The sequence below is a fragment of the Pteronotus mesoamericanus genome, unplaced genomic scaffold (genome assembly GCF_021234165.1).
Source record: "Pteronotus mesoamericanus isolate MK-2021 breed Mesoamerican mustached bat unplaced genomic scaffold, CSHL_Meso_final contig_180, whole genome shotgun sequence".
Taxonomy (NCBI): Eukaryota; Metazoa; Chordata; class Mammalia; order Chiroptera; family Mormoopidae; genus Pteronotus; species Pteronotus mesoamericanus.
Genome location: NW_026555076.1, coordinates 8,948,393 through 8,975,094, shown reverse-complemented (window position 1 = coordinate 8,975,094; position 26,702 = coordinate 8,948,393). Strand labels below are relative to the sequence as shown.

At 32.4% G+C, this 26,702-nt stretch overlaps 1 protein-coding gene across 2 annotated transcripts in view; it reads left to right on the top strand.

Moving 5' to 3' along the window:
* The window catches only part of UBA6 (ubiquitin like modifier activating enzyme 6), a 69,245-nt gene that overhangs the window by 22,164 nt on the left and 20,379 nt on the right, over nt 1–26,702 (top strand). For both annotated transcript variants that reach the window (XM_054566811.1, XM_054566812.1), the window contains 13 exons: nt 59–139; nt 2,902–3,024; nt 4,848–4,971; nt 8,707–8,810; nt 10,330–10,392; nt 11,177–11,253; nt 11,826–11,892; nt 16,501–16,644; nt 18,557–18,624; nt 19,107–19,185; nt 20,265–20,345; nt 23,826–23,903; nt 25,397–25,578. In XM_054566811.1, coding sequence (XP_054422786.1) covers nt 59–139; nt 2,902–3,024; nt 4,848–4,971; nt 8,707–8,810; nt 10,330–10,392; nt 11,177–11,253; nt 11,826–11,892; nt 16,501–16,644; nt 18,557–18,624; nt 19,107–19,185; nt 20,265–20,345; nt 23,826–23,903; nt 25,397–25,578 — 1,271 coding nt within the window. The remainder of the gene's footprint in view (nt 1–58; nt 140–2,901; nt 3,025–4,847; nt 4,972–8,706; nt 8,811–10,329; nt 10,393–11,176; nt 11,254–11,825; nt 11,893–16,500; nt 16,645–18,556; nt 18,625–19,106; nt 19,186–20,264; nt 20,346–23,825; nt 23,904–25,396; nt 25,579–26,702) is intronic.

Below are 26,702 nucleotides of genomic sequence, written 5' to 3'. Positions count from 1 at the left end.
ATTACCAAAGTAATTGTATATGCTCTAGTTTTTAATTTCCTGTTTTCTTTCTCAACAGTGTGTAGTATTGACTGAGATCAAACTTTCATTGCAGAAGAAAATCAACGACTTCTGCCGTTCTCAGTGCCCTCCAATTAAGGTAATAGGACCAGTTAATAGTGACTTGTAGTTAACCAAAGGAAGAACACTTTCACTATCAGAATTTCTAGCTTTTCAGTGGGTTATATAAGATCTTTTTATATGACAGCAAGCACAATAATATTTTTCTCTTTAATTTTGATATCAATTTTGTTCTATTTTTAAAACTAAGGTCTAAATTTGGTTTATGAGCAGATTGCCAAAGCTAAAGAAGAATGAAGTTTAAAAATAGAAAGGATGATGAATACTGAATTCATCAGCTAACTTTAAATATAGGATGATGGTGGTTTTTAAGAGGTACCTTGGTTCTTTTAACAAATACTCTTTGAGTATATACAGTTCTAGACACTAGGAATACATCAGTGAATAGGACATAACAATTTTTCCTACTTGTAAAAAATACCTTCTAATAGGGATGGTGTACTTACATGGTGCCCAACCTTTTGGCATCTCTGGTCTACACTGGAAGAAGAGTTGTGTTGGGCCACACATGAAATACACAAACACTAATGAAAACCAATGAGCAAAAAAAGGTTTTAGGTAAACTTAGGATCTTGTGTTGGGTCGCATGCAGCCCATGGGTCACAGGTTGAACACCCCTGGAACAAGCAAATAAATACATAGTTCCAAGTCCTAGGAAGAAACAAACTAGGTAAAGGATAGAGTATAATTTTCTCATGATGTCAGGACGGGAGCCAGTCTCTTGGATTGCATGTCAGGGAAAGTCCTCTCTGAGGAGAAGATACTTGAATTAAGCCCTGAAGAATGAGAGAGAGCCAGCTATGGTACACATCTGCATTCAAAGCAATGAGAAGTGCAAGCATAAAGACCTGTAAGTGTTAAAATTGACTTGGTGTGTTTGAGCAACAGCAGGCAGCAAAGCAGAACCACAATGGGAATTTGGGTGGAAAGGAGAGAGTAAGTACAAGATACCATATTAGGTTGGAGAAGTAGTCAGAAGACCATTTTCTTATAGATTAGAGTTGAGGATGTCTTAATTTTAAGACTGAGTTTTGATTTAATGTAGATTTTTAAAAGATCACTCTGATTGTGCTGTATGGAGAATAGACTATAGGAGTAGTTTTTGAAGTGTGGTCCAAGGACACTGAGGGCTCCTGAGACTCTTTCATGGGGTCTTCTGGTGTCAAACTATTTTCATAATATTATTAAAATGTTATTTGCCTTTTTCATTCTGATTCTCTTACGTGACGCGGTGGAGTTTAGTTTCCAGTCTTTGATGTGTACTGATACCCTTCCTCTGACAGCTAATGTGGCGAGAGGGAGGGAGGAAAGGGAGGACGGGGGGAGGGTATATATATTGTGTTGTAAATGTTTCTCAGTTTTAATTTCTAACAGTAAATATCAATAGGTGTAACCCATATGAACAAAATTTTTTGGGGTCCTCAGTAATGTTTAAGAACATGAAATGGTCATGAAACCAAAAAGAAAGACAACTGTTGAATTATAAGAGTAGAATAGAGGTAACTACGCCAGTTAGGAGCTAATGCAGTAATCCAGGTGAAAGATACTGGTGCCTTATTCAAGAGAGGTGTAAATAGGGATTGTGAGAAATTGCTGAATTTGAGATATCTTTGGTTTAAAAAAAAAAAAAAAGGCTAACAGAACTTGAGAATGGATCCATGTGAGCTATGAAGGAACGAGTGATCAAGAATAACTCCTAGCTTTTGCTCCAGATTAATTAGATAAGTAATGTGACAATGGCAATACTGGAAAGAGATTTAGATAAGGAACACCCAAAACTCTTCCTCTACAATTGAATACACATTACTTACTCCATCTCCTTTGAGGGGTCATTTGTTAAGGAAAAGGCTCTTTGTTCCTTTGAGATGGGCACTAAGCCATAATCATAATGTATAAAATGTGCTGAAAATTTTTGGATTGTGGTGTTACATGGCATATTACACTTTGTCGAATGTTTGTGCTCTGGTTCACAATTCCAGTTAAGCAGATGAGTAAGACAGAATGGTCAGTAAACTTAAAACAAGTCACAGAAGTTTTACAAAATCATGGTAGTTTATAAACTAAAATCCTTGTTTCTATAGTTGATACATATATTTATATTATTAAAGTAGTTTTGAAAAGGGAGAAATTGTCCCTCAAGTTTGAACTTTTAAACTTGAAAAAAAGTTCTGCTCAATTTTATGTCTCACAAAAACAATTTCTTTATAGATTTAGAATGGAGAAGAGAGTGTTTGTAATAAAAATCACTTTCAATAACACATTTGTAATTCAGTTTAAGAATCTGATTTTTACCCTTCATGGTGTTGATACACACTCTCAGTTCCTCAGCCCCTTTTCTATTGACTCTACTCTCAGCTTTTAGCTCTGTTCTATCTTTCATTAACTGTACTGCTCTTGGTGAAAACACTCCATCTTTTATGAAATAAAAAGTAAGACTTCACTGCCAGACCACTAAACCAAGATATCTGTTTCTTACATATTGTGCTTAACTTGTAGGGCAAGATGGGAATTTTATTTCAAAATCATAGAATGTATGATGATTATGTACTGATGTTGCGTCTAATTTTGCAACATTAGATATCTAATCCAAATACTAAAATCCTTGATTCCTAAACCAATTTACTGATAAATAATTTGTCCTGTTCATGTTTTACTCTATATTCCCAAATGATATATTTAATTATAATTGAAAATGTCATTAAAGGGCCTGGGATAGTTGGGCTCGGGTTTTCTTTCTTTATATAAATAGATAAGCTTGAGCTTATTTTTACCATTATACAGTTCATCAGTGCAGATGTACATGGAATTTGGTCACAGCTGTTTTGCGATTTTGGTGATGAATTTGAAGTTTTAGATACAACAGGAGAACCACCAAAAGAAATCTTCATTTCCAATATAACGCAAGTATGATTATATACGTATGTTATTGTATGTGTATAGGATTTATTTTTTAAGTTGATGTGAATAAAATTTTTAAAACGTGGCATTAGAAAAATACTTGAATATGCAATATTTTTTCCGTTGTTTTACAAGATTTTAAGGTAATTCATGAGGGAATATTTTGTTGATTTCTTGATTGCATTATATTGAAGTGAAATTTAAGTTAAACTATTAAAAGAGTATTCCTGACTCTTCCTAACATTATTTAATAATTGGTAGATAAATATTTCTTATGTTATAAATTTTAATTTTAGTTTTGTTCTATATCATTTACTGTGGGACATAAACTATGATTCAGTGTTTGTTAAATTGTATCACATGTAGTATCTCAAATATAGTATCAGATTATAGATGTCCTAAATTACCTGGCCCAACACTGTGATTCCAGGAAGATGCACACTTAAGTCATTATAGACAAAAGCTGTTATATTTCTAAAACATTATTTAGAGGAGGAAAAGCATTTTAAGAATTAACCTTTAAATCAAAAAGTCTTTGATATCAGGTCAGCTTAATTTTTCATTCCCTAAAAAAAAAAATTGGAAAAATCAGTATGGTCCACTTAAACCCTTTCTTTTTAGCCTAAATCATTAACTTCATTTGTACTTTTTATAATCAAGTTACATTAAGCTCAGAAGAAGTCAATATGATTGATAATATATATTTAATAGTATTTGTGCTTCTTTCTATGTTATTTTTAAACCCAGTGTAATTTTGCCTTTTTTAAGGATAATTCATTGAAAAATTCTGTGTATCTCTCTGCCTACAAAATGTTTTAAAATAGTCAACTTTTTACCTTCTATAGTTGTTTTTAGTTTGTCCCTGAGAACATGATACAGTTAGAAGAAGCTCCATGGGAGAGTATGGATCCTTATATTGCATTGGTATTTTCTTTTGTTGAATAGTACAGGAAATAGTACAGGAAAGTGATCCATAGAGAATTAGAATATTTCATAAATGTATCCATTTAACTTAACTGCAAGGAATTGTTTCTCCTCAATAAATTCCTTTCGAATTCTGTTCTTGAGATATGAGCAGCCCCACATTATATTAATTTATCTACATGTTTGTGATCATGATTTTATTCTTATCCAAATCATTAAGCAGTAAGAGAACTTTGAGAATCTACTCTATTATGAGGGAGAGTGACAATTCCATTAGATTTCATGTAGATTAAATTATCATCACCTTAGTCAAGCGGTGTATGAGATTATATGCAACTGGGAAATATCTGGGCCTTTGACCTGTCTCATTTCATACTCTTTGGTGAAATAAATTAATTTGTTTCTATTTTTATTCTGAGAAACTGGCTCAGCTACACAGTATTTCTTTGCTTTAAAAGTGTTGGGGAAGCTTTAAACTACTATTTTCCCAATTTTAAATCTCCATCCTCCTTTCTTACCTTTCTTTAATCTTCAAAGTTAGAGTCTCTCCTCTTTCATACACAGTTTCTTATATGATGACTTTTTAAAAGTTACATTCGATAGCTTTGAGTGTTTTTATAAGTCCAAGGATCTTTGAATCTATGGAATATTTGAAATCCTCTGTGGAATCTCTTTCCCCCCAAGCATACAAATTATATTTTAAACAAATATAGTAAAATAATAAGTTGATCACTGTTTTGTGAAAATTCTTTAAAGGTGTGCTTTTACTAAGGAAGGAGAAGAATGGCCTGGAATTTTGGGGGGGTTTTGATTTTGATTACATAGTACTTTTTGCATGAGATTTAGAATTTGTATGAAAAAGTAATACATGAACTTGTTTGTTAGTAGATTACTCTTATTTTTAGGCTAATCCTGGCATTGTAACTTGCCTCGAAAATCATCCTCACAAACTTGAGACAGGACAGTTCATAACATTTCGAGAAATTAATGGAATGACAGGCTTAAATGGTTCTACACAACAAATAACTGGTAAGTTCATATGTCTTATTAATTCATTTAAAGTTATTATTCTGCACATTTATAGTTCAGACACCATACTAGCGTTGAGAACACATCAACTTACACAGACTCGATCCAGTTCTTGGCGTTAAACATTCACTCTAAGTGAGGAGATGTTAACATTAAGCAGTGGTGGTATGATAGGCATTCTGGGAACTCTAAACTTAGCAAGGAAACCTACCCTTTTTGTACCATGGTAATATAGACATGGTGTCTTGATTAAAATTTGAAGGTTGCATTGGCTTAGGAAGGTGGTAAAAAGATCTTGTATGCCGAGTCAAACAGAGGCAAGACAGAATTCAAGGAACTGAAAGATAGACTGTCAGGCTGGCAGTGGGAGTTAAGAAAGCAAGAGTCCAAAGACATTTAGGAGGAAATTTTATATATCATATATCTCTTGGTAGGTGAGCCAAAATTCCAGCATGGGCAACTTATTTACTCACTGAAGAGATACAAGAAAGGGAGCAGGTTTTGGAGAAAATATAATGAGTACAGTTTATGCTCCTGGAGTGAGGTGGCAGTGAAATATTCAAGTGGACATACACATTTTTGTTCAGTTGCTTGAATAAAAGAAATGAGTAAATGTAACTGCAGGCAAGTTTATGGGTTTGCTGGCAAAAAAATAGAAGGAATCTGTTTTTTTCAGTGGACTAAGATGAGATCATTGCCCAGTGGAAAGGAAAGGTGATGAGATTTGAGGAGAATAAACATTCTTTAAAATAGTAAGATTATTAGGCATCATTTAAGGCCCATTTGAAGTTGAAGATAATGAATTTATGGCAGTGTTAGTCTACATAGTTCATGATTTTCCTGCACCCATGTATAAGAGTTAAAGACATTGCTAGATATTCTGTAATTCAAGGAAGGCAATTTTGTACCTGTTCAGCTGAGAGTGATTCAGTTTTATCTTTAGGGCAATTGAAAGTATAATTATGTGATTGCTGTATAGACTAGTAAATGGATTACTTTTGTTTTTCTTTCCATGACTATGAAATGGATCTTAAGAGAGGAAAAATCAATTCCTGTTACAAACTCTTTATAGAAAAACAACTTTGGATATACATTAAGCATCTTTGGTAACAAAACTGTTGGATTTTGTTTCCCAGTCTGCATCTAAATATATAAACTACAGGTTCCCATCATTGGTATTAAAGAATTTATATCTGTTTTTGGAAATAATGATTCAGCTAGTCATTTAGGATTATCATTTGTTATTTTGGGGTCCATGCCATGGTGGATTGTGATGATGGATCAGATTCTTGCAGATAAATATAAAAGGAGGAGCCACTGGATTTTAAGGAATGAAAATAAAACACATTTTGTTCCAAAAATTCTTAGGGCAGAGATGGAATATTTAAATAGAATTGCTGTTTATGAAACTTTTTAAATATTTATTAATTGGTACTTACTGGTCTCGGAAATTTTCTGTTATTTGAAAAACGTTTTTAAATAGCTAAAATAATATAAGCTTATTCTAGATACAGATATGTATGTGTATATGTATAAATAAAGTTTAAAATGAATACTATTTTAGGCCTTCTCCCCTCTCCAAAGATAACAGCAGCTAAGTTTGATTTTTACTCTGCTGATCTTTCTCTGTTTATATGAGGGGAGGGACCCCAAAAAAGTGAAATTTATTTATAAAAAATGTGTATTTACTTCTTCCATATTTAAATTCAGTAACCTTCAAAGTGCCCTCCATTTGATGCAATATACCTATTGAGATGTTATTCCCACTGCTCAAAACAGTTTTTGAACTCATTGATTTTGATGTCATCTTTTGTTTCTGCCATATTTTTTGTTTCAGCTCTTCCATATCAGGGGAAATGTTTCCCTTTGAGGACTTTTTTTCTTCCAGGGAAATAAAAAAGAAGTTGTGTGGGGCAAGATTGGATGAATAGGGAGGGTGAGGCATGGGGGGCAGTGGGCTGGAGGGGTCATGCCATTTTTGGTCAAAAACTGCGGAACACTCAGCACAGTGTGGACAGGTGTGCTTGTGAATTACCCATTATAAAATGGGCAAATGTGTTGAGTCTTCAAAAAAAATTCACTGAAGCCAAACACAGCCTCTCAAAACAACACCAGCTGGTGCACTGATACAGATGGGTTCCTAGAACACTCACTAAGAACGGGAAGCCTGTACTACAAGAGGCCTGCCCTCCTGAAGATAATTCTGGGTTTTTAGGGGCCCCTCTCATATAAGTTTGTGGGAAGAAAGGGCTTACTGTTTATGTCTTTAATTTTTTTTTAACAAAGAAATTGTTCAAAAACAATTGGCCAAATGTTTACAGTGAAAGCTTTCCTGCCCCTCTGTGGCTCCCACTCAGTTCTCACCATTTACTGATTCTTAGTTTACAATGTATTCTTCTAAGCCTCCCTTATACTTTTTTACATACAGTAAATCATATATACATCCACCCTTTGCCTTTTCACTAAACAATATAACTACGTGATCTTTTCACATCAATAATTGCAGAATATTCATTTTGGTTTTTTCCTTCAATTTTCTTTTATGGCAAGATAGTATTTCATGCTGTGAATGAATTATATCACAGTATAATTTTAATTTGCATTTTACATATTATTAATGAGATTAAGTATATTTTCTTAAGTTTTAGGGCTATTTGTTCTTTAATGTGAATCATCTATCCTTTGTCCTTTTTCCTGTTGAGCTATTTAACCATTCCTTGGAACTCCTAAAATCTGGGGCATATTTGCTGGGGGGCTTTATATAAATTGCAAATATTTTTTCTAGTTTGGTGTATGACTTTGTGATTGGTTTTTACTGTGTGATAATATCAAAATGAATTTTTTAATGATTTTTATTTTGAGTCATAATTAGAAAAGCCTTCCTCACTGCAGAGTTTTAAAGAAATTTTTCTCCCATGCTTCTATCTTACAATATTTTTGGCATCTTCTGTGACATTAAAAACTTGTGCCCATTTAGATTAGATATTTTCCCAGATGGCATTTTTTTCCCCCAAAATATATTGTATAATCCTACCGTTACCTTACTGATTTGAGGTGCCACCTTCAGTATTCCTTGTAAGTCTATATCTGAATTCTCTAACTTATTCTGTTTGCCTGTCTATTCATAAGCTAGTACCACGGTACATTAATTATTATTATGTGTAACTAGTACCAATATATTAATTACTGAGGTTTTATACAAGATTAAAATGTCATCTAGCCCTTGCTGGTATGGCTCAGTTGGTTGGAGTGTTGTGCCGTAAACTGGAAGGTCACGAGTTTGGAAGCTGATCAGGGCACATGCCTGGATTAGAGGTTCAGTCCATCCTCAGGGAAGGCATGAGAAACACTGATCAATGTTTCTTTCCCCCCCCTTTCACTCTCCCTTCCCTTGTCTCTGAAATCAGCAAGCATGTACTTGGGTAAGAATCGATTGGATTATTTATTTATTTATATATTATCTATTTGAATATCTAAGAAGCAACTCTCACTACTTCTTTTCCCTTTGAGTTTTCTTGGCTATTTTTAAGTCCTTAAATTCACATTGGAAAATAATTTGTCTAGCTCTTCACATTTCTGCCCACCCTTATTACTTCCTCCTCACACCCGAAAAAAAGACTTATAAATGTGACCTTCTTAATTTTATATTTTTGGGGAAATTAACGTCTTGATGATATATCATCAAATTTAAATACCTATATCAGTAAATAATGGCTTTCTTTTTTTTTCTTTTAGTGGTATCACCATTTTCTTTTAGCATTGGTGATACTACAGAACTGGAACCTTATTTACATGGAGGCATAGCTGTCCAAGTGAAGACTCCTAAAACATTTTACTTTGTAAGTATTTTTTTCTGCTTAAAAAAAAATTTTCTCTACAGAAGAATGGCAGTAAAGAAAAAAAAATAAATAGTTAACCAGACAGTTAATTTAAAGCCTAAACAGATTTTACTTTTTTAGTTTCTACCTACTTTGAGAAAAATGATATCAAGCTAAGAAAATAGACTGATACCAACCAAAAATTTACAGCCAGAATACCATATGCATATAATTGAGGTATATAAAATACCTCAAGAAAAACTACACCTTTGCATCTTCAGACACATTCATATTTCTTACAATTACTTTCTAAGACAAAAGGTGAAATGTATACTTTTGAAAGACTTAGTAAGAATTGAAACTGTATATTTTATTATTCACTTACATTTTTAAAGTAAAAGGAATATTTCTTTTAATTTTAGCATTTGTAAATTTTAAGAAACAGTGTATATGATAGAAAAATAATTTCTGTCAGCTAGCACTGAAAGGAGTGTATGTAAATATCTCAATAGAGAAAATGTAGAAGCTACTTATATCAAGGAATGCAGGAGTCTCTACTTAAATCTTTGGCCTATTTCTCAGTATAATCTAGTATATCTCTTCTTTTCTTTCAAGTTCTCAAGGTTTTAACTTGATTGCCTTTTCTTTTCCAGAATGATTATTAACTATAGTCCTCTACAAGGCTTTGTTCAAGCCAAATTTAGCACAGAACAACAGATTAAAATAACTAGTCACTAGTCAAATCTGTCTCTCCCTTACTTCCTCTTGCCCCATCCCCAGTTTTTAATTAGACAGTTAATGCTCTTAATAAATTTCAAATTGTGTGGGTGTTTGGGGTTTTTGTTTCTTGGAAATTTGTTTATTTGATTGGTTGATTGGTTCTGTGGGGTTTTTTTTTTGTTTTTGGAGGAGGGGGAGGGTTGTTGGTTTTTGTGGGAGGTTTTTTTTTTGGTCTTTACATGTTCTTAGCTCTACACAGAAAATTTCACTTTGAGTATTCTAGTCTGGTCAGGTATAACAAGTCTTAATAATGTGATACCAGAAAAACAAAGCTTTCCAATTAAAACAGTAGATTTTTTTCAAGTATACAGATATTCTCACCATTTCTCCCCACATTTATTATGTGAATCAGGTCATCTAATTGAATTTAACATTTTTAAAAAATAAAGTGTGGTAGTAAGACAAGGGGTATCAGGAAGAATGGTAGCTATTTTATATTTAAGTGAAACCTTAGTAGCCCAGGCTGCCAGTCAAGATGGTGGCGTGTCAACATTCCAGTGGAAAGTAGATTTTTATTTAGTAACAAACCATTCTGAATCCTATCTCATTGATTTGCACCTAGTATTTCAGTGTTGCTTCAATGGATTAGTAAATAAGTTGTTCTTAATACTACTTGTAAAAGAAAAGAAAGAAAACTTAGTAGCACAACCTTACCTATTTCATACCTTTTGGAAAGATCCATTGCTTTTAGTGCTCGGTATATTTTGTCAAGTACTCACTCACTTGCAGTAGAGTAATTGTTTTGTTTTGTTTCTATTAGGAATCATTGGAGAAGCAGATAAAACATCCAAAGTGCCTCATTGCGGATTTTGGCAAACCTGAGGTAAACACTTAGGAGGTTTTAAGAGAGGCGGCAGAGTGGGGGATTGAGATTGGTAAGAGAGATTATAAAGTTAAAATGGAGTAACCATGTATATACCTTTCAGTAAGTTTTTCTTGATAAAGGGTTATATTCACATATATAAAGTTGACTCCCAAGGATTAAAAACAAATTTATATCATGGAAAATATTAGAATAATAGGATAAAGTTTGCTAATGATGCTAGTTTTGATAGTTAAAAGACAATTTCAGTAATTTATGCAAAGGTGATATTATTAAAAAGATCTTCTGAACCACGGAGAGTTTCATATAATAAATCTTCCCAAAAACATTTGAAATATTTATTCTATTTTTATAAATCACTGGATATAATTTTGTAGCAATGAATGTATTTGTGATAAAGAGTAGTTATATTTATAGTTCCCAAATTCGTAAATGTTGATAAGGAAAATAGAAGTGATCTTGCACAAATGTTTTATAGTCGTTATTCAGTTGTTATTACTCTTAAGTTTCATATAGATATCGTTGTTATTACTCTTAAGTTTCATATAGATAACCTAGTAAAAACTGGTCATGCTACCTGGGATAGATAGACCTGTGGCTTCAATGTTGTTTTATTGCCTTGAAATCAAGTCATTTAACTTCTCTTAAGGTTCAGCTTCCTCTTATGTTAAAGATAGTAGTAGTATTAAGCTAATTTATTTATTATAACAATTAAATAATGCTTAAAGCATTGGCACAGTGCCTGGCACATACTACGTTGACCAGTTTTTAATGTTCTAAATAGGCACCTTTACAGATTCACACAGCTATGCTTGCTTTGGACCAGTTTCAGGAGAACTACAGTCGCAAGCCAAATATTAGGTAATGTTCTTTGTTTGAAATAACTTTTTTTACTATGAAAACAGTATTTCAGAAATTATAGATTAAAAAATTTTTAAAGTAACTATGCCTCTTAATAATTGTAATGCCAGTGGCATTAGTAAAACACTTATTATGATCTCTTGGTCTTGTTTCCAGTGGAAGTAGAGTGATGAATTTATAAAATTGAAATTATATTAAATAAGAATTTGCCCATTTTGAAGTCTTCAAAAGCTATAACTTTTTAAATAAAAAAAATCAGAGAATAATTGAATTATGAATCCACTATGTAATTTTTTTACCTTCCAGCCTATTAAGTCAGAAGTAGTATTGCAAAGGGTTTTAGCCTTACATATTTAAAAGTGAATCTTATTTATATACTTCCTTAGGTGAGCATGATTTTGAATTGATATTTATATAAGCCAGTATTCAAGTCATCAAACACTTTGTGCTCCTACCTCTTGGCAAAATTCTACATTTTTTTTACATATTTCTTAAATTTTAGATTTGAATATGACCTATTATTTATAGTAATTGAGAAAATTGAATTTGGAGTGCTTTATTTTGAATCTTAGGTGCCAAAAAGATTCAGAAGAGCTGTTGAAACTAGCAACATCTATAAGTGAAACCTTGGAAGAGAAGGTAACTAATCAAAGTTATGGCTAATCAAAAAATGTGTAACATAAATATTCTATATATTAATTTTTTATTCTTCAGATCACAGCTTTGCTACTTAACAAACTTTATTTTCAACTTTCATTTGAGCAGATACAAACATAACAGTGTTTGTGCAATTATTTGAAAATTGTGATGTTCTTATTTTATAAAAATGAAGTTACTTGACTTTGTTCTGTTTTAAATTATAAATGTATAAAATACTGTTGAACTGTCTAAGAGGGTTGTATGAACATTAGATAAATTTACTTTTATAAAGTACTTAGCACAGTATGTAGCAAATAGTAATAGAATTTGCCACTGATGCCATGTTTTTAGTGTTAGTATTATCTCTTCTGATTTACTTGGTTCGTTAACCCACTAAAACTCACTATATAAAGTCATCAGCTTTCCTACAAATTGCCTATTTTGTAAATTATATATATTCATATCTCTTAATGGCATTTTGCATGTCATGCCTGGGCATATAACCTAGAAAATAGTTTTTTCTTGTTACAGTGACAGTGCCTACTAGCCAACCTTCATTTGAGCAGATACAAACATAACAGTGTTTGTGCAATTATTTGAAAATTGTGTTGTTCTTATTTTATAAAAATGAAGCAGAAACAGAGGTTTTAACATTAGTTATAAGAATAATATATTTTTGTAATTAAAATGAAGAAAATAATAAGTGTACCGAAAACAGTAAATCTCTAGTCATAAGTAAAAGACCTCTTATTGCATTTTTAGTGGTTAAGAAAATGTATGAAAGGTCAAGAACTGTATGATTTCATTCATATGTGGGATATAAAGCAAAAAGCAACAAATGAGCAAACATAAAACAAACACAAAAACAGACTCCTAGATAGAGACAACAGAATGGTGGTTACCAGAGTGGAAAGGTGTGGGGGGAGAACGAAATGGATAAAGGGAGTCAAATACAAGGCGACAGAGGGAAGGAGACCAGACTTCGGGTAGGGAGCACACAAATGAGTATACAGATAACCATATCATAAAGTTGTGCATCTGAGGTTTATGTAATGTTGTTAACCAATGTTACCTCAATACATTTAATTTAGAAATATTATAAAAATAGCCAAAAACTATAAAGTTAAAAAAGTATGAAAGCTAGAAATAGACCGTTGAAATCTGTAATTAAAAGGAAGGGTGTGATTGAGAATTTATCAGATTTATTGAAATAAAACTTAAAGTAAATTTCACCTTTTTAGGTGTACAGTTAGTTATATAAGATTCTGTATATAATAAATACATCTGTACAGAGTGAATTCAAAGTGTCCAGTCATGCACCTTCCACCACTATTAAGACAAAACATTTCCATAACGCCAATTGTTCCCTTAATGCCTCTTTAAATAATCCTTTCCTCCCCCAACTAAAACATACCAACCACTATAGGTTGCCTTTTCCAAAATGTCATATAAATGTATGCCTTTTGAGCCTGACTTTTATTAAATATAATGAATTAGAATTTTATCTGCACTGTCACGTGTTTATTTCACTTTATTGCTGAGTAGTAGTCCATTGTATAGATGTACTGCAGTTTGTCTCTGCACCAGCTGGTAGACCATTGGGTTGTTTCCATTTTTGGCAGTTACGAATAAAGCTGCTACAAACATGTAAATACAGATTTCGGTGGGGACATATGTTTTTATTTCTCTTGAGTGAATACCTAATGATGTATTAGAGTTGTATGATAGATACATGATTTAATTTCCAAAACTGCCAAATTGTTTTGTGGAGTAACCGTATCATTTTTGCATTTCCACCAGAAATGTATGAGTTTGAGTTTCTCTACATTCTCACCATAACTTTGCATTATCTGTTTGATTTTAGCCATTTTAAATTGTGTGCACTGACATCTCATTGTCATTTTAATTTGCATTTTATTAATGGCTGTGAACTTGAGTATCTTTTCATGTGTTTATTTGTCATTCATATCTCTTTGATTAACTGTCTTCAAATCTCTGCCTGTTTGTAATTAGGTAGGTTTTTTTTCTTAATTGAGACATTTATATATTCTAGATATCAGTCCTTTTACAAATATTCTTTTTCAGTTTGTGCATTGTGTTGTCATTTTATTATATCCTTTTGAAAAGCAGAAGTTTTGAATTTTAAGTTCAATTTTTTTGTGATTTGTGAATTTTAAACATCCAGGGTCACAACGCTTTTTCTCCTATGTTTTCTTCTAGAAGTTTTATAGTTTTGTGAATTCATTTTTTTATACCATGCAAAATGTATAGTTCAGGTATACATGACTATATTTTGAATTCATTATGTACACTTTTGTACTTTGTAAGTTCATTTTGTTTTATATCTTGCCAGGTATACATCAAGATAATTTTGTTGTATGTGAATATCCAGCAATTATAGCCCATTGGTTGAAAAGACAGTTCTTTCCCTATTCATTTTTAATAGCATCAATAATTTATTGACCATCCTATATGCATGGCTATATATGAACTCACTATTATCTTTCATTGGTTGTTTCTGTTCTTTTGCTAGTACCATCCTATTTTGATTACTCTTGTTTTATATTAAATCTTAAAATCAGTTTTTGTCTGTAGCATATTTCTCAGAGCTCAGAATTACAATATTCTCTACATTCTTACATGTTTTACATTTTTCTGTAGCTTTCATACTTGAAAGACAGCTGGGATGGATATAACATTCTAGGCTCTTTCTTCAGTGATACCTTTCTTTGTATCTTATTCTTGAGAAATACGATGCCAGCTTAATTTTCTTACTCTTATAAGCAATGTGGTCTTTATGCGTTTAGACTCTGTATATTTTTTCTATATATGAATTAGGGTTGATTGTTCAGTCAGTTTTTCCAGGGATACAATAAGCCCATTTTGATACAAAGTTGCAGAATTTAAAAATTTATTGATATCTTTCCTCCTTTTGAGAATAGAATTGGTTATTTTGGTTCCTATTTAATTTCTGATTCAAGGTGAAGTATTTTGTGTTTGTTATCCCACATCTCCAAGTGTTGTTAAGGGTGTATAATCACCAAATAAAGTTTTCTTCACCTTGTAAGTGGTTTGGAAGAGAAACTTTCAGTAGCTGAAATGTTTTGATTCCAACTTCGTATCCTTCTTACATTACCTTGTTATAGTGAACTGGTTTTTCTGCTTATTTTTGGACAGGGTAAGGATTTCTATTTCTAGAACCCCTCTTCTCTCAAGATGAAAAAAGGAGTTTCTTTAGCGGGTGGTTTTTCCTAGGAAGAGGGGTATATGAGTTAGTGTGTCTGTGGATCTCTTTGATTTCTGTCAAATTCTTAACTTTTTCTCTTCATTCTTTAGCCTTCTCTGTCAAAAGATGTCTCCCTCTTTCTATTTATATCACCTTCTCCTAGAGACATTCTTTTACCATAGCCATTGCTGAGATCTGCCAGATTTCATACATGTTCAGTTTTGTTTTTTTGTTTTTTGTTTTTTTTGCATTTAGTGTGAGAACATATGTTTTCTCAGGATGATTTTGACTGCTTTGTCACTGTTAAGCCTTTCTATTCTGTAGTTACATGCTTGCTGCTCTGTGCAGGCAGGTATGCAGCAATATGAAGTCCAGAAATAGTTCTCTTGGAGTTTGTTTTAGTTTTGTTTTTTTTCCTGTTTACAGGTGACTTGAAGGTCATAATGTTCTCGTTTCCTAGAAATGCTGAAGCTCTTGTGGATATATATATATATCTCCTTCTGGAGATTCTGTGGGGAAATTCAGATTTAAACCATTGTCATCCTTAGCCTTCTGTTAACATGCTCATTCTTGTTTTTAATATTATCACTATCACCAACATCTGTGCTCAAATGGTACAACTTAAATTATAATCTGATTTGAGTTTAGTGCTAAATAGTTGAAAAGTAATGATATACAGAAAATTGAAATGGTGTGGGTGGAATAGTGAGTAGATATTAACCTCTTTTGTATTACAGATATCTCTGCAAATGTAGTAAAAGCCTTTCTTCTTCCCCCTGAATGCACAAGCAGTATTATTTTGCATAGGATTTCAGAAGATTAATTGAGCCAAACTTGAATCTTAAGGTTAAGATTGAAGTTACTAATGTTGAAAGAATAAAGAGAAAAAGAAGGCAGAACTCATGAAGAGATCTTTGGCGCAAATAAAAAGTTGTGTTAAAACAGCTATGGCTGGTGTGGCTCAGTGGATTTAGAGCCAGCCTGAGAACTAAAAGGTCACCAGTTCAATTCCTAGACAGACCACAAGCCTGGGTTGCAGGCTAGGTCCCCAATGTGGGGCGTGCAAGGGGCAGCCATACATTGATGTTTCTCTCCCTCTCTTTCTCCCTCCCTTCCCCTCTCTATAAAAATAAATAAATAAATATTTTTTTAAAAAGAATCGCAGGTACTGATAAAGAGAAATACTACTTAGGGTAACTAGCATGCAACTGGGTCTTCTATTATGAAATTAGAACTCCTTTAGGACTTAAAAACTAGTAGAGAAGTTGAGTGGGGTTTTTTTTGAAATTAAGGTATAATAATTTTAACATTAAGTCATTGAAATTTTGAGTCTTCTTTGTGAATACTCTTAATATTAATGTCTTTCATGGTCTGTGTTTCAGCTGGAAGTAGATGCTGACATTGTACATTGGCTTTCCTGGACTGCTCGAGGATTCTTAGCCCCACTTGCTGCAGCAGTAGGAGGTGTTGCCAGCCAGGAAGTATTGAAAGCTGTGACAGGAAAGTTTTCTCCTATGTGCCAGTGGGTTAGTTCTGTATTTTAATTTTTTTTTTTGTATTTAAGGTTGAGCTATCTATCTATATAATGACTGTCTTACAAATTTTAGTGTTAATGTAAAAACTACCTTAAAATATTTTTTTGATGCATGCAAGAGATGTTATATGCCACCAAAACTTAATTCTGGCTGTGGGACTATAACCCAGAGTTGCATTCTAAGATGTATTTCCCTCATTTGTTGAGAGTGGGGGAATGAGTTTTCTATCCTTATACTTAGTTAATCTCTTATATTATTAGCTTCGTATTCATGGACTCTCAGGACTCCTGTTTGAATCTTTGACATCATCCATGTTTAGGTTGCTTTTCTAGGTATAAATACTGAAGATTGAAAGCAAGGGAATGGTAGATTTGAGAACTAGATAAGGTAAAAACATAATTTGATATAATAAAAACACTCATTTCTGTTACCAGAATAATTGGCAGATCATATCAGAGGACACTCTTCAGGCCCTTACTTTTTTGAAACACTTTGAACATTGTGACTATAAAATTTATCATTTTTTTATGTTTCAAGAAGTGCCCACATAATGCTGTTTTGATGCTGATTTGGTTTATTTTAACATAGTACAAGTTCATTTGTAAAACTGTGGATTCGATACAGCTGTTAACTGCATGGGAAATTATATAAATTATGTCAATAATCTAGATTCTGTGTTATAAATAAATAATAACCATTTTGTCATGTTCAGATTTAGCCACAGAAGTAACATCAATGAAAATGGAAGTGAGACTTAGTTCTTTTTTAATTAACTTGAATAAATCCTGCTTGGTATTTTTAAAATGCTGAAATTGTAGCTTTCTAAATCATTTTCTCTATAGTGTATATAATTATATGTGACATATAATATACCCAAGCTGGAAAATAAATATAGAGTAATCAAATTACTGTGGGTATTTAAAAAAAAACGTTTCCTCTCACCTTCTGAGTTCTTTTAGCTAAGCTAATAAACAAATTAACATGAGACATTAACAGGAGAATATGTCCTAAGTTTATTAAATATGTACATGTAGGGGTACCATAAGAATATAAAACCCCAAAGAGGCATTGGGTAGTTGAGGTTCATATGCCATCTGGACAAAGAGAGGGAGGTGGAGGTCTACAATTTCATAGGGAAAGCAGGCAGTTTATAGATGAGAAAGAGCAAACGTGTTGGCAAACATTCTTGCTTGGCCACCCAAAAACAGGAGACGGGGAAGTTCAGCAAGCAGGCTTTGTGAGATCTCTACCTGCCTGCCGCATTTGGTTTATGTTGCTAAGGTGATGCTCCCTTCCTTTCAGCAGGTTTTTCTATCTGAATTTTTTTAGTTAGGTCAAGGGAAAGGGTCAGAGTTTCCTTCACAGCATTTCTTGTCTTAACCAGTTTAAAATCAATTTCCCAAAAGGCATATTTGGTGGTGGCAAAACTTTAGTCCCCTTCATTACTTATTCAAATATGGCTATAATTGAATGGGGCTTCAAGAGATGTTATGTAGTTATACAAATAGATCCAAAGGTGAAGTTTCCTTTTGTTTGTTAAAGCAAACATCTTTAAGATGACTAAATGACATGAATCAAATTATACCTTTTAATAAATCCTTCAGGTTCAAAGCCAAAGTGGAGAAGGATTGAGGATGGGAGGTGAGGGTGGTTGGAACAGGGGAAAGTGGTGGCAGGAAAATGGAGACAAATGTATTTGAACAATTAAAAAAAATCCATCAGGTTTAATTATTGTTTTAATAAAAGAATACATATACATATTGTATACCAAACCATTATATTTTTAATCTATTCTAAATTGGTGTTTTTAAATTTTTTCATTAATTATTAAATAATTATAGTAGAGAACTATTTTTTCTAGTTTAAATTTTATAAATAATAAGTTATATTTTTTATCTTAAAGTTATACATTGAAGCAGCAGATATTGTTGAATCTCTAAACAAACCTGAACGTGAAGAGTTTCTTCCACGGTAATATTGGAATTTCTGTTGCTTTTTTCTTATTTGTATATTTGTAAGAGGCAACTGGATTAAAAGAGTTTTTGTTTAAACATGTAGTTGTTTTAAATGTCTTTTCTGAAACCTACCTCATTTACTTCTTCAGTTTCTTCTTTCCTATTCAAAGGTGACATGTCATGATAATGCTATATGTTTTCATGACTTTATAAACAATGAGTATAAAAATTATGTATTTTTATGAGAATGGTGAGCATTCAAATATTCTGATGAACAGTTGCTACCTGCAACTTTTACTTATATCAGTGATTCACCTTTTTGAATCACAAATCTAAGCAGCTGATAAAAGCTATGTTCATTTTCCCCAAAATACACATACCCCAAAATTTTTATGTTCAGTGTAAAGTACAACATTAAATTTGTATTAACAATGAAACTAATCTTAATGATGTTTTAAATGCATTTCTGGTTTTTTTTTGATGTGTTATTTTCTTCAGAGGAGATAGATATGATGCCTTACGAGCTTGCATTGGAGACAGTCTGTGTCAGAAGTTACAAAATTTGAATATCTTCTTGGTAAGTATGAATAATGATGAAAATGAATAGTATATTCATACTGCTATTGTGTGTCATCAAGTTAATTTATTAGAGCAAATTTGAATCTAAATGAGTACATGTTCTAACATGGTAGACATTCAGTAAATGTATGGAACCGGGGTTGCAAACTATGGCTGGCAGACCAAAATCCATCTTGCTGTTTGTTGATGATGTTTCATTGGAACACAGCCACGCCCATTCATTTATATATTGTCTAGGACTTCTTTTATGCTATAACAGTGGTTTGAGTGGTTTTGACAGGGACCATAATGGCCTGCAAAGCTGAAAATATTTACTGTCTGGCCCTTTACAAAAGTTTGCGAACCCCTGATCTAAAGATTTAATACATTTAAAATGAGCCCTGACTTTTGTGGCATAGTCCTGTGAGGTGAAGGGTCACTGGCTTCATTCCCTGTCAGGGCACATGCCTAGGTTGCAGCTTCATCCCCAGTCAGAACGTGTACAAGAGGCAGCCATTTGATCAAAGTTGTTCTCTAACTTTTATGTTTCTCTCCCTCTTTTATTCTCTCTCTTCCCCTCTCTCTAAAAAATAAATAAAATGAAAATGTGAATATGATAGTTTTGAACATTAAATAATTTTCTAGAAATACATTAAAATTGGTTGGGGGTTTTTTTCCCATTTTTTTTTCCCTCACCAAGTGAAGGAATATGTAGGGATTCTGTCTTTCTTAAATATCCAAGGAATTTTTTTTTATTAATTTATTGCACTGTTTTGTGCTGTTTGTTTCTAGCTTATATAAAACAAAAGTGAGCTGATTGGCTTTTGTTTGGAATTTTAAAGTATCTTCTGTTTAAAGGAAATGTAAATACTGTGCTTCTTTTTCTATTTGGTTTATACTTTTTCTGTAACTGAGACACTTAATAATGGCATTATAAACCAGTTAAGTACTTTAAACTAAAATGAATCAAAGATGTTCAAACTATTTTTAAAAGTATATATTTATTGTAAGGTAGCATTTCATGAAAATTATGAAATTGCTCTTTAGTAAGTAGAAGCTCTGATTTTATTTAATTTGATACATTTTTCTCCTCCATAGGTAGGATGTGGAGCCATAGGCTGTGAAATGTTAAAAAATTTTGCTTTACTTGGTGTTGGCACTGGCAAAGAGAAGGGAATGGTAAGATATAAATTCTTAAAAGTTAAAAGTGTATACATATTTCTCTTGCTGTCCATTTTTTAACTGTATTTGACTACATCGACCTGAAGTACTAATTTTTGAGGAGAGATCATTAAGTTAGAAATAGGAAAATTCTAATTGTACTCTGACCACTGTTTTCAAGTTAAGTGAATCTGTCTCTACCACCTACTTCATAATGTTATTGTTAAAAATCAAATGCATAAGGGCTTTGCAAACTATAAAACACATTAACATTGTTTTTATTTTATTATATACTACTTGATAATTATTAAATAAATCTTTGAGATGGGAGAGGCTAATATTAGAAACTTGAAGGCTACTCAGATATAATTTCAATTGGTGATTATCAAAAGAAGAGGGAATAATGTAAACTTGTATATACAGTTTAAATTTTTAAGACTATAATTGGGGAGCCATGTCATGTATTTAATTAAAAATATATTTTACTTTAAGATGTAAACCAACTTCCCAGAGTAGTGATTTCATATATTTGTCATGGTGACTCACAATAAGTAATTTTATAGTTAATTAAACTTGGCTTATAATTTCACTCAAAGAGAGTGTTACTATCACAGTTATGGGCAGACGTTCTACATTTATATTGTTTCTGCTCAGTAATTGTGTTCCACAAACTGCTGTTAGTTCTGGCAGTTTTAAAAAGGTGTTTTTCAAGAAAAAAAAATCCTTGATTGTATGAGTTTGGGAATTGCCCAAATACATTTTAATTTCTTGGGATTCATAGCGTATATTAGCCTGTAAAGATCAGGAACAGTTACAGTAAACCTACTGACTTTCAGGTAACAAAACAAGGTAAGTATATTGAGACAGATTTTTATTCTATTGCAAACACATAGACTTGCTGTGTAATTTATTTTTTAAGTGTTTGCACACGTAGCCAAACTAACTGGAAAAAAGGAAAGAGAAATCCCTAGGTTCTAGGGACCAAAAGAGGAATTAATTCCTGAGCTAAAAGCTTTGGCGACTCACAAGCATTTCTGTCTAGAATAGTTGTCCAAAATATTAAATGGAAAGAGAAGTCAATCATGAGAAATGAAAACTCAGAGCATGCACTAAACTGGTACCTGGAGTCCAAAATTATACAGAAATTTCAAGCAAAGAAATGAATATAGCAAATATAATACCATTGATACCTTCTGAGCTCTGACTAAAACAAATGCAAAACTACATGATGGTGATACTTACACCTCCAGAGCATGTAGGACTATGCAGAAAAATCAACATCCATTCAAGACAACAATGAAAGTGATCCACTAGGAAAAAAGGTACCACCTGGAAAAAGAATCAATCATTCAAGGAAAATGGAAGAATTAGCTTTCTTCAAGAACTATTGGTATTAGAAGTGCTACAGGTAATAGAACCAACTGTAACATAAAGTTAGAAATGGCCAAAGGTATTAAAAGAAAAAAAAACATAGGGAAAAGGCACTAAAATTTTTACCAAAAAAACTTCTTTTTAGTGAGTGAGCTTAAAATTCAAATATAGCTGAAGATAGAATTTATGAATAGAAGACAAATATAAGTTCCCAGAATGTCATGCAGGAAGATATATTTTTAATGGAAGAGGATGACTTTGCGTAGTCTATCCTAAGTGTAGAATTTCCAGAGAGAATAAAGATAATGGCGAAGAAGCAATTTCCAAGGATCATGACAAAAATTTGACTTTGGTGGTGAGCAAACAATGTAGTATGCAGATGATGTATTATTAGTTGTACACCTGAAACCTGTATGGTTTTATTAACTAATGTCACTCCCAATAAATTCAATTTTTAAAAAAGTAAACATAAAGTAATTTTTTAAAAAAGAGAGATGGACAACAACAACACCCCTAGCCAAAAGGGGCTAGTGTGTTCAGACTGAATGGTAAACCAATCCCAAGGAAGATAAAGGCAAAGATAAAAAGAGGGATTCCTAACAGACTTTGCAACAACAAGAAATCCACACCTAAAGATAGGGAAGCAGATCTTCATAGTGCAAGGGCAAATTACTGTCATCCCAGGTTTCTGTACCTAGCTAATCTTCAAGACAAGTAGACAACTGACAAATAAAAATGATAAAAGATTATCATTTATTGGTTCTCACGGAAAACGTTATTAAATAATGTGAACAGTACATGAAGCAAGGGTAAGTAGAGGTGTTTGTCAACATTCTTAGATTGATTTTTAAACTTTTAATAAAAATATTGTTTGATTTGGAAGTGGGATGGTTAAAAATAAGTAAAATGTTTATTGATAACATGGGAAGGAGAAGAGAGACTTTCACTGTACTTTAATTGTTTAGGAGCAAGATATTTTAATTAATTTTAGCTCTTTTTTTTTCCTTTTTTGATTCTTCCTTGTTTTTTCTAATTTTTTTTTATTGTATTTAAAAATTTTTTTTTTTTGTTCAAGTACAATTGTCTTCATTTTCCTGCCACCACTTTCCCCTCCCTTCCCCTAAATCCTTCCCCACTCTGGCTTTGTCCGTGGGTCCTTTATACATATTCTTTGACTTGACCCTTCCCCTTCTTTCCCTGTTACCTCTCTCTTTCCTCCCCTCTGGTTACTGTTGGTTTGTTTTTTCTTTCAATATAGCTGGTTATATTTTTCTTGCTTGTTTGTTTTGTTGATTATGTTCCAATTCTAGGTGAGCTCATATGGTATTTCCTTTCACCCACTGGCTTATTTCGCTTAGCATAAGGCTCTCCAGTTCCATCCATGCGTTGCGAAGGGCAGTAGCTCTTTCTTTCTACTGTGTAGTATTCTATTGTGTAAAGGTACCATAGTTTTTTGATCCATTCATGCACTGATGGACACTAGGGTTGCTTCCAATACTTGGCTATTGTAAATTGTGCTGCTGTGAACATTGGGTTGCATCAGTTCTTTTGAATGGCATTTTGGGATTCTTAGGGTATAATTCCAGCAGTGGAATCACTGGGTCAAAAGACAGTTCCATTTTTAGCTTTCTGAGGAAATCCCAAACTGTTTTCCACAGTGGCTGCACCAGTCTGCATTCCCACCAACAGTGGACTAGGGTTCCCTTTTCTCCACAACCTCGCCAGCACTTGTTGTTTGTTGATTTGTTTATGATGGCCATTCTGACCTTTGTGAAGTGGTATCTCATTATGATTTTAATTTGCATTTCACTGATGATTAGTGACATTGAGCATTTGCAGTTTTTAAAAAAGTGTTTATTTTCAGGTTATAAAAATGAAAATTTGGAATATAACCACATAAAAATGGATGTTTGTTTTGTTTGATGTTTCTTTGCTAAACATTAATTGTAATTAAGTATAGGTATAAAAAGAATAGTAATGGTAATCATTTTGCTATATTTGTATTCATATAACTTTTACCAGCCAAAATAATTTAGAATAACTTGTGGGAATTGTTTTAGTCATCCTGAGAAAAGCAAAATAGATGGGAACTTATATATTTTTGCCATTTTCTTGTCTCGATATTAGGTTACAGTTACAGATCCTGACTTGATAGAAAAATCCAACTTGAACAGGCAGTTCTTATTTCGTCCTCATCACATACAGGTGTGTTGCTCCCTGTTTCAAATTTAAAGCATCTATTGTGTTATACAAAACAGAAGGGTTTCTTTTTAATATATAGAAATTGGTGCTTGACAAGCCTAATATATTCTTTATTCAGTCTCTCAAATTATCAAATACTGGGAATGATGATAGGGAAAATATATTAATTTTTAATATAAAAATTGGTTTTGCCTTGATTTTGGATATTCAAAGATGAATTGTGAATACTGCGGGCAGTATTTTTTTTTTCATTTTGTAATCACCAAAGTATTTGTACATATTTAATTTTAAAAACTGAGGGTATATATAGAAACAGGTTCTCTAATTTGAAGTGTTAAAGTTCAAAGTGAAGTGTTAAAGTGAAGCACTTAAAATTTTGTAATTTTGTGATCATATTTGACCATTAACATACATTTGTAAAATAATGCTTGTTTTCAGTCTGTTTTATAGAGATTAAAATATTAAGTCAGGAAAAGAAGTAGTTTGGTCAGTCAAGCAAAATTGCTTTTACTTTAGAAATTTTTTTCCACTTTATTTTTCAACAACTCATATTAATTATAGCTCAGTAAGCTTAAGAATGTCATTGTAAACAGAGAAGTAACTAAAGCAGGTGGCATAGTTAACCTAATAGCCTCATTTATCCAAATATAAAGAACTAAGTAACAGGGTCTCCTAAACTCAAATGTATGTCACAAAATTTATATACTTAACAGCTTTTAAGTTATATAAGAACTATAAAGGCCTATTTATTCTTATTTTACTGAGTTCTAACACAGTTCATGCTTTGTATATATACTAACAGCACTGAGCAGTAAAAACATGTCAGCTTAGCAATGTGAGAAGAGACAGAAATATCATTAAAGCTAGATGCATGTATTCAAACAAAATGGTCTATAGATACTCAGTGTCAGGGCCAGTACTTCCAAATGAACTTTGTTGGCACCTGAAATGACACTAATGATTTTTAAGAAAAGAATGAATTAATTTAAGGTGTTCTTTTTTATAAAACTGAAAAAATATTTTTTTAAGTATTTGGATCCAGAAATAATATTTTTTAAAGATTTTATTCCCTAAGTGTTAGATTCTCAAACGTGTGAGAGTTCATTTTCTGCGGTTTGGATTCCTAATATTTTACTTAATGTACATTTTTTTCACCTTTTTCTAGGCACTTAGCTGATTCAGACTTCATAACTATAATGGAAAGAACAATGTACTTTTAGTTAGACTTTTAACTGATATGTTAGGAACTCTGAAGCACTTACCTATGAAAAGAGAGGTTTAGAGTTCTATTAATAATATATAAGTTATTTAGACTGATATGTACTATTAGATCTGGTATGGATACAGTGAATGTAATTTCCACAGATTAAAAAATGAAATTGATCTTATACTCTCACCTCATACATATTTTCCAGAGTAATAAGAATGTGTAAGGTCAATCATAGCCTGTCTTTTCTGTTTAACATTTATTTCTTTCATTTTTGTTATTTGTTTAGAAACCTAAAAGCTATACTGCTGCTGATGCAACCCTGAAGATAAATTCTCAAATAAAGATAGATGCACACTTGAACAAAGTATGTCCAGCCACTGAGGCTATTTACAGTGATGAGTTCTACACTAAACAAGATATAATTATTACTGCACTAGATAATGTGGAAGCCAGGAGATATGTAGACAGGTATGTAATTCAAATTCAGGTTTATAAAGAATTGTTTTTATTTTCACTTCGGTTTTCCAGACTGACTTGTTGAAAAGCTACAGGATTTTTTTATTAATGTTCCTGTGTACCTCTCAAACCCTATGATGATTCCCCATTATATGTAGGATAAAATTCAAAATCTCTGACATGGCTTAAACTTTTTTTTATAGTGTCTGCCAATTGTTCACCTCTACAGCTTAAAATTCACCTCTCCCTTCCTGCCTCCCCTTATTTTAGCTACACATTTTTTTCAGTTCTTACATTATGTTTATCTTATTCCAAAACTCTTGATCCCAAATTACTATTTATTTTCACCCAACTTAGTTTTTTCCTTCATTCTTTCATTGCAACTTAAATGTTTTTCTTCAAACAGGCTTTCCTTAACCCCCGAATTCTAAATTAGAATCTCCTATGGTAATCTTTTATAGAAGTAAGCTTTTTCCTACATAGCACTTATTTTTATTGATAGACATATCTATTTAATGTTTGTTTCCTCATTAAATCACTCATTTAGGGACCATTTCTTTTCTCATCACTGTATCATTAGTGTTCAACACCTGATGTCATTCAGTAAATATTTGTTAAATAAGATGAGTGAGCGACAATGATATGCACACCTTATATAATTTTTATTACATCTTTTCATGGCTTTTTAGTGTTACTGTTAGAGCAGGTAAACAGGAAAATTTACCAGTTGAGAGTGTATCGGAAGGTTTGTATTCTTGGGCAGAGGAAGGAAAAATAACTTTAATAAATGAAAGTGGCAGAATATAGGTATTATAAGCATTAACAATGTATAGTGTTGTTTGGAATAATGAAAGTATTGAGAAGATTACACTGGGATAGAACCTGTAGCCAGAAAATAAAGAAGAAATCAGAAGCAAAAGAAGAAAGGATAACACAGTTAAGAGTTAACATAGCAGAAAACAAGTTGAAGCCCAAATTTGGTGGTGGTGGTGGTGGCGGCACTAGTTGTAGTAGAAGGTAAAAACAAATTACTAGATTTGAACAGTATTTGTTGGGGAACGGGGACAGAAATGATGAATGGGTTTTTTGTTGATAATGTATATTTCCTAAAATATTCTAGGCAAGAAGTTATCAGT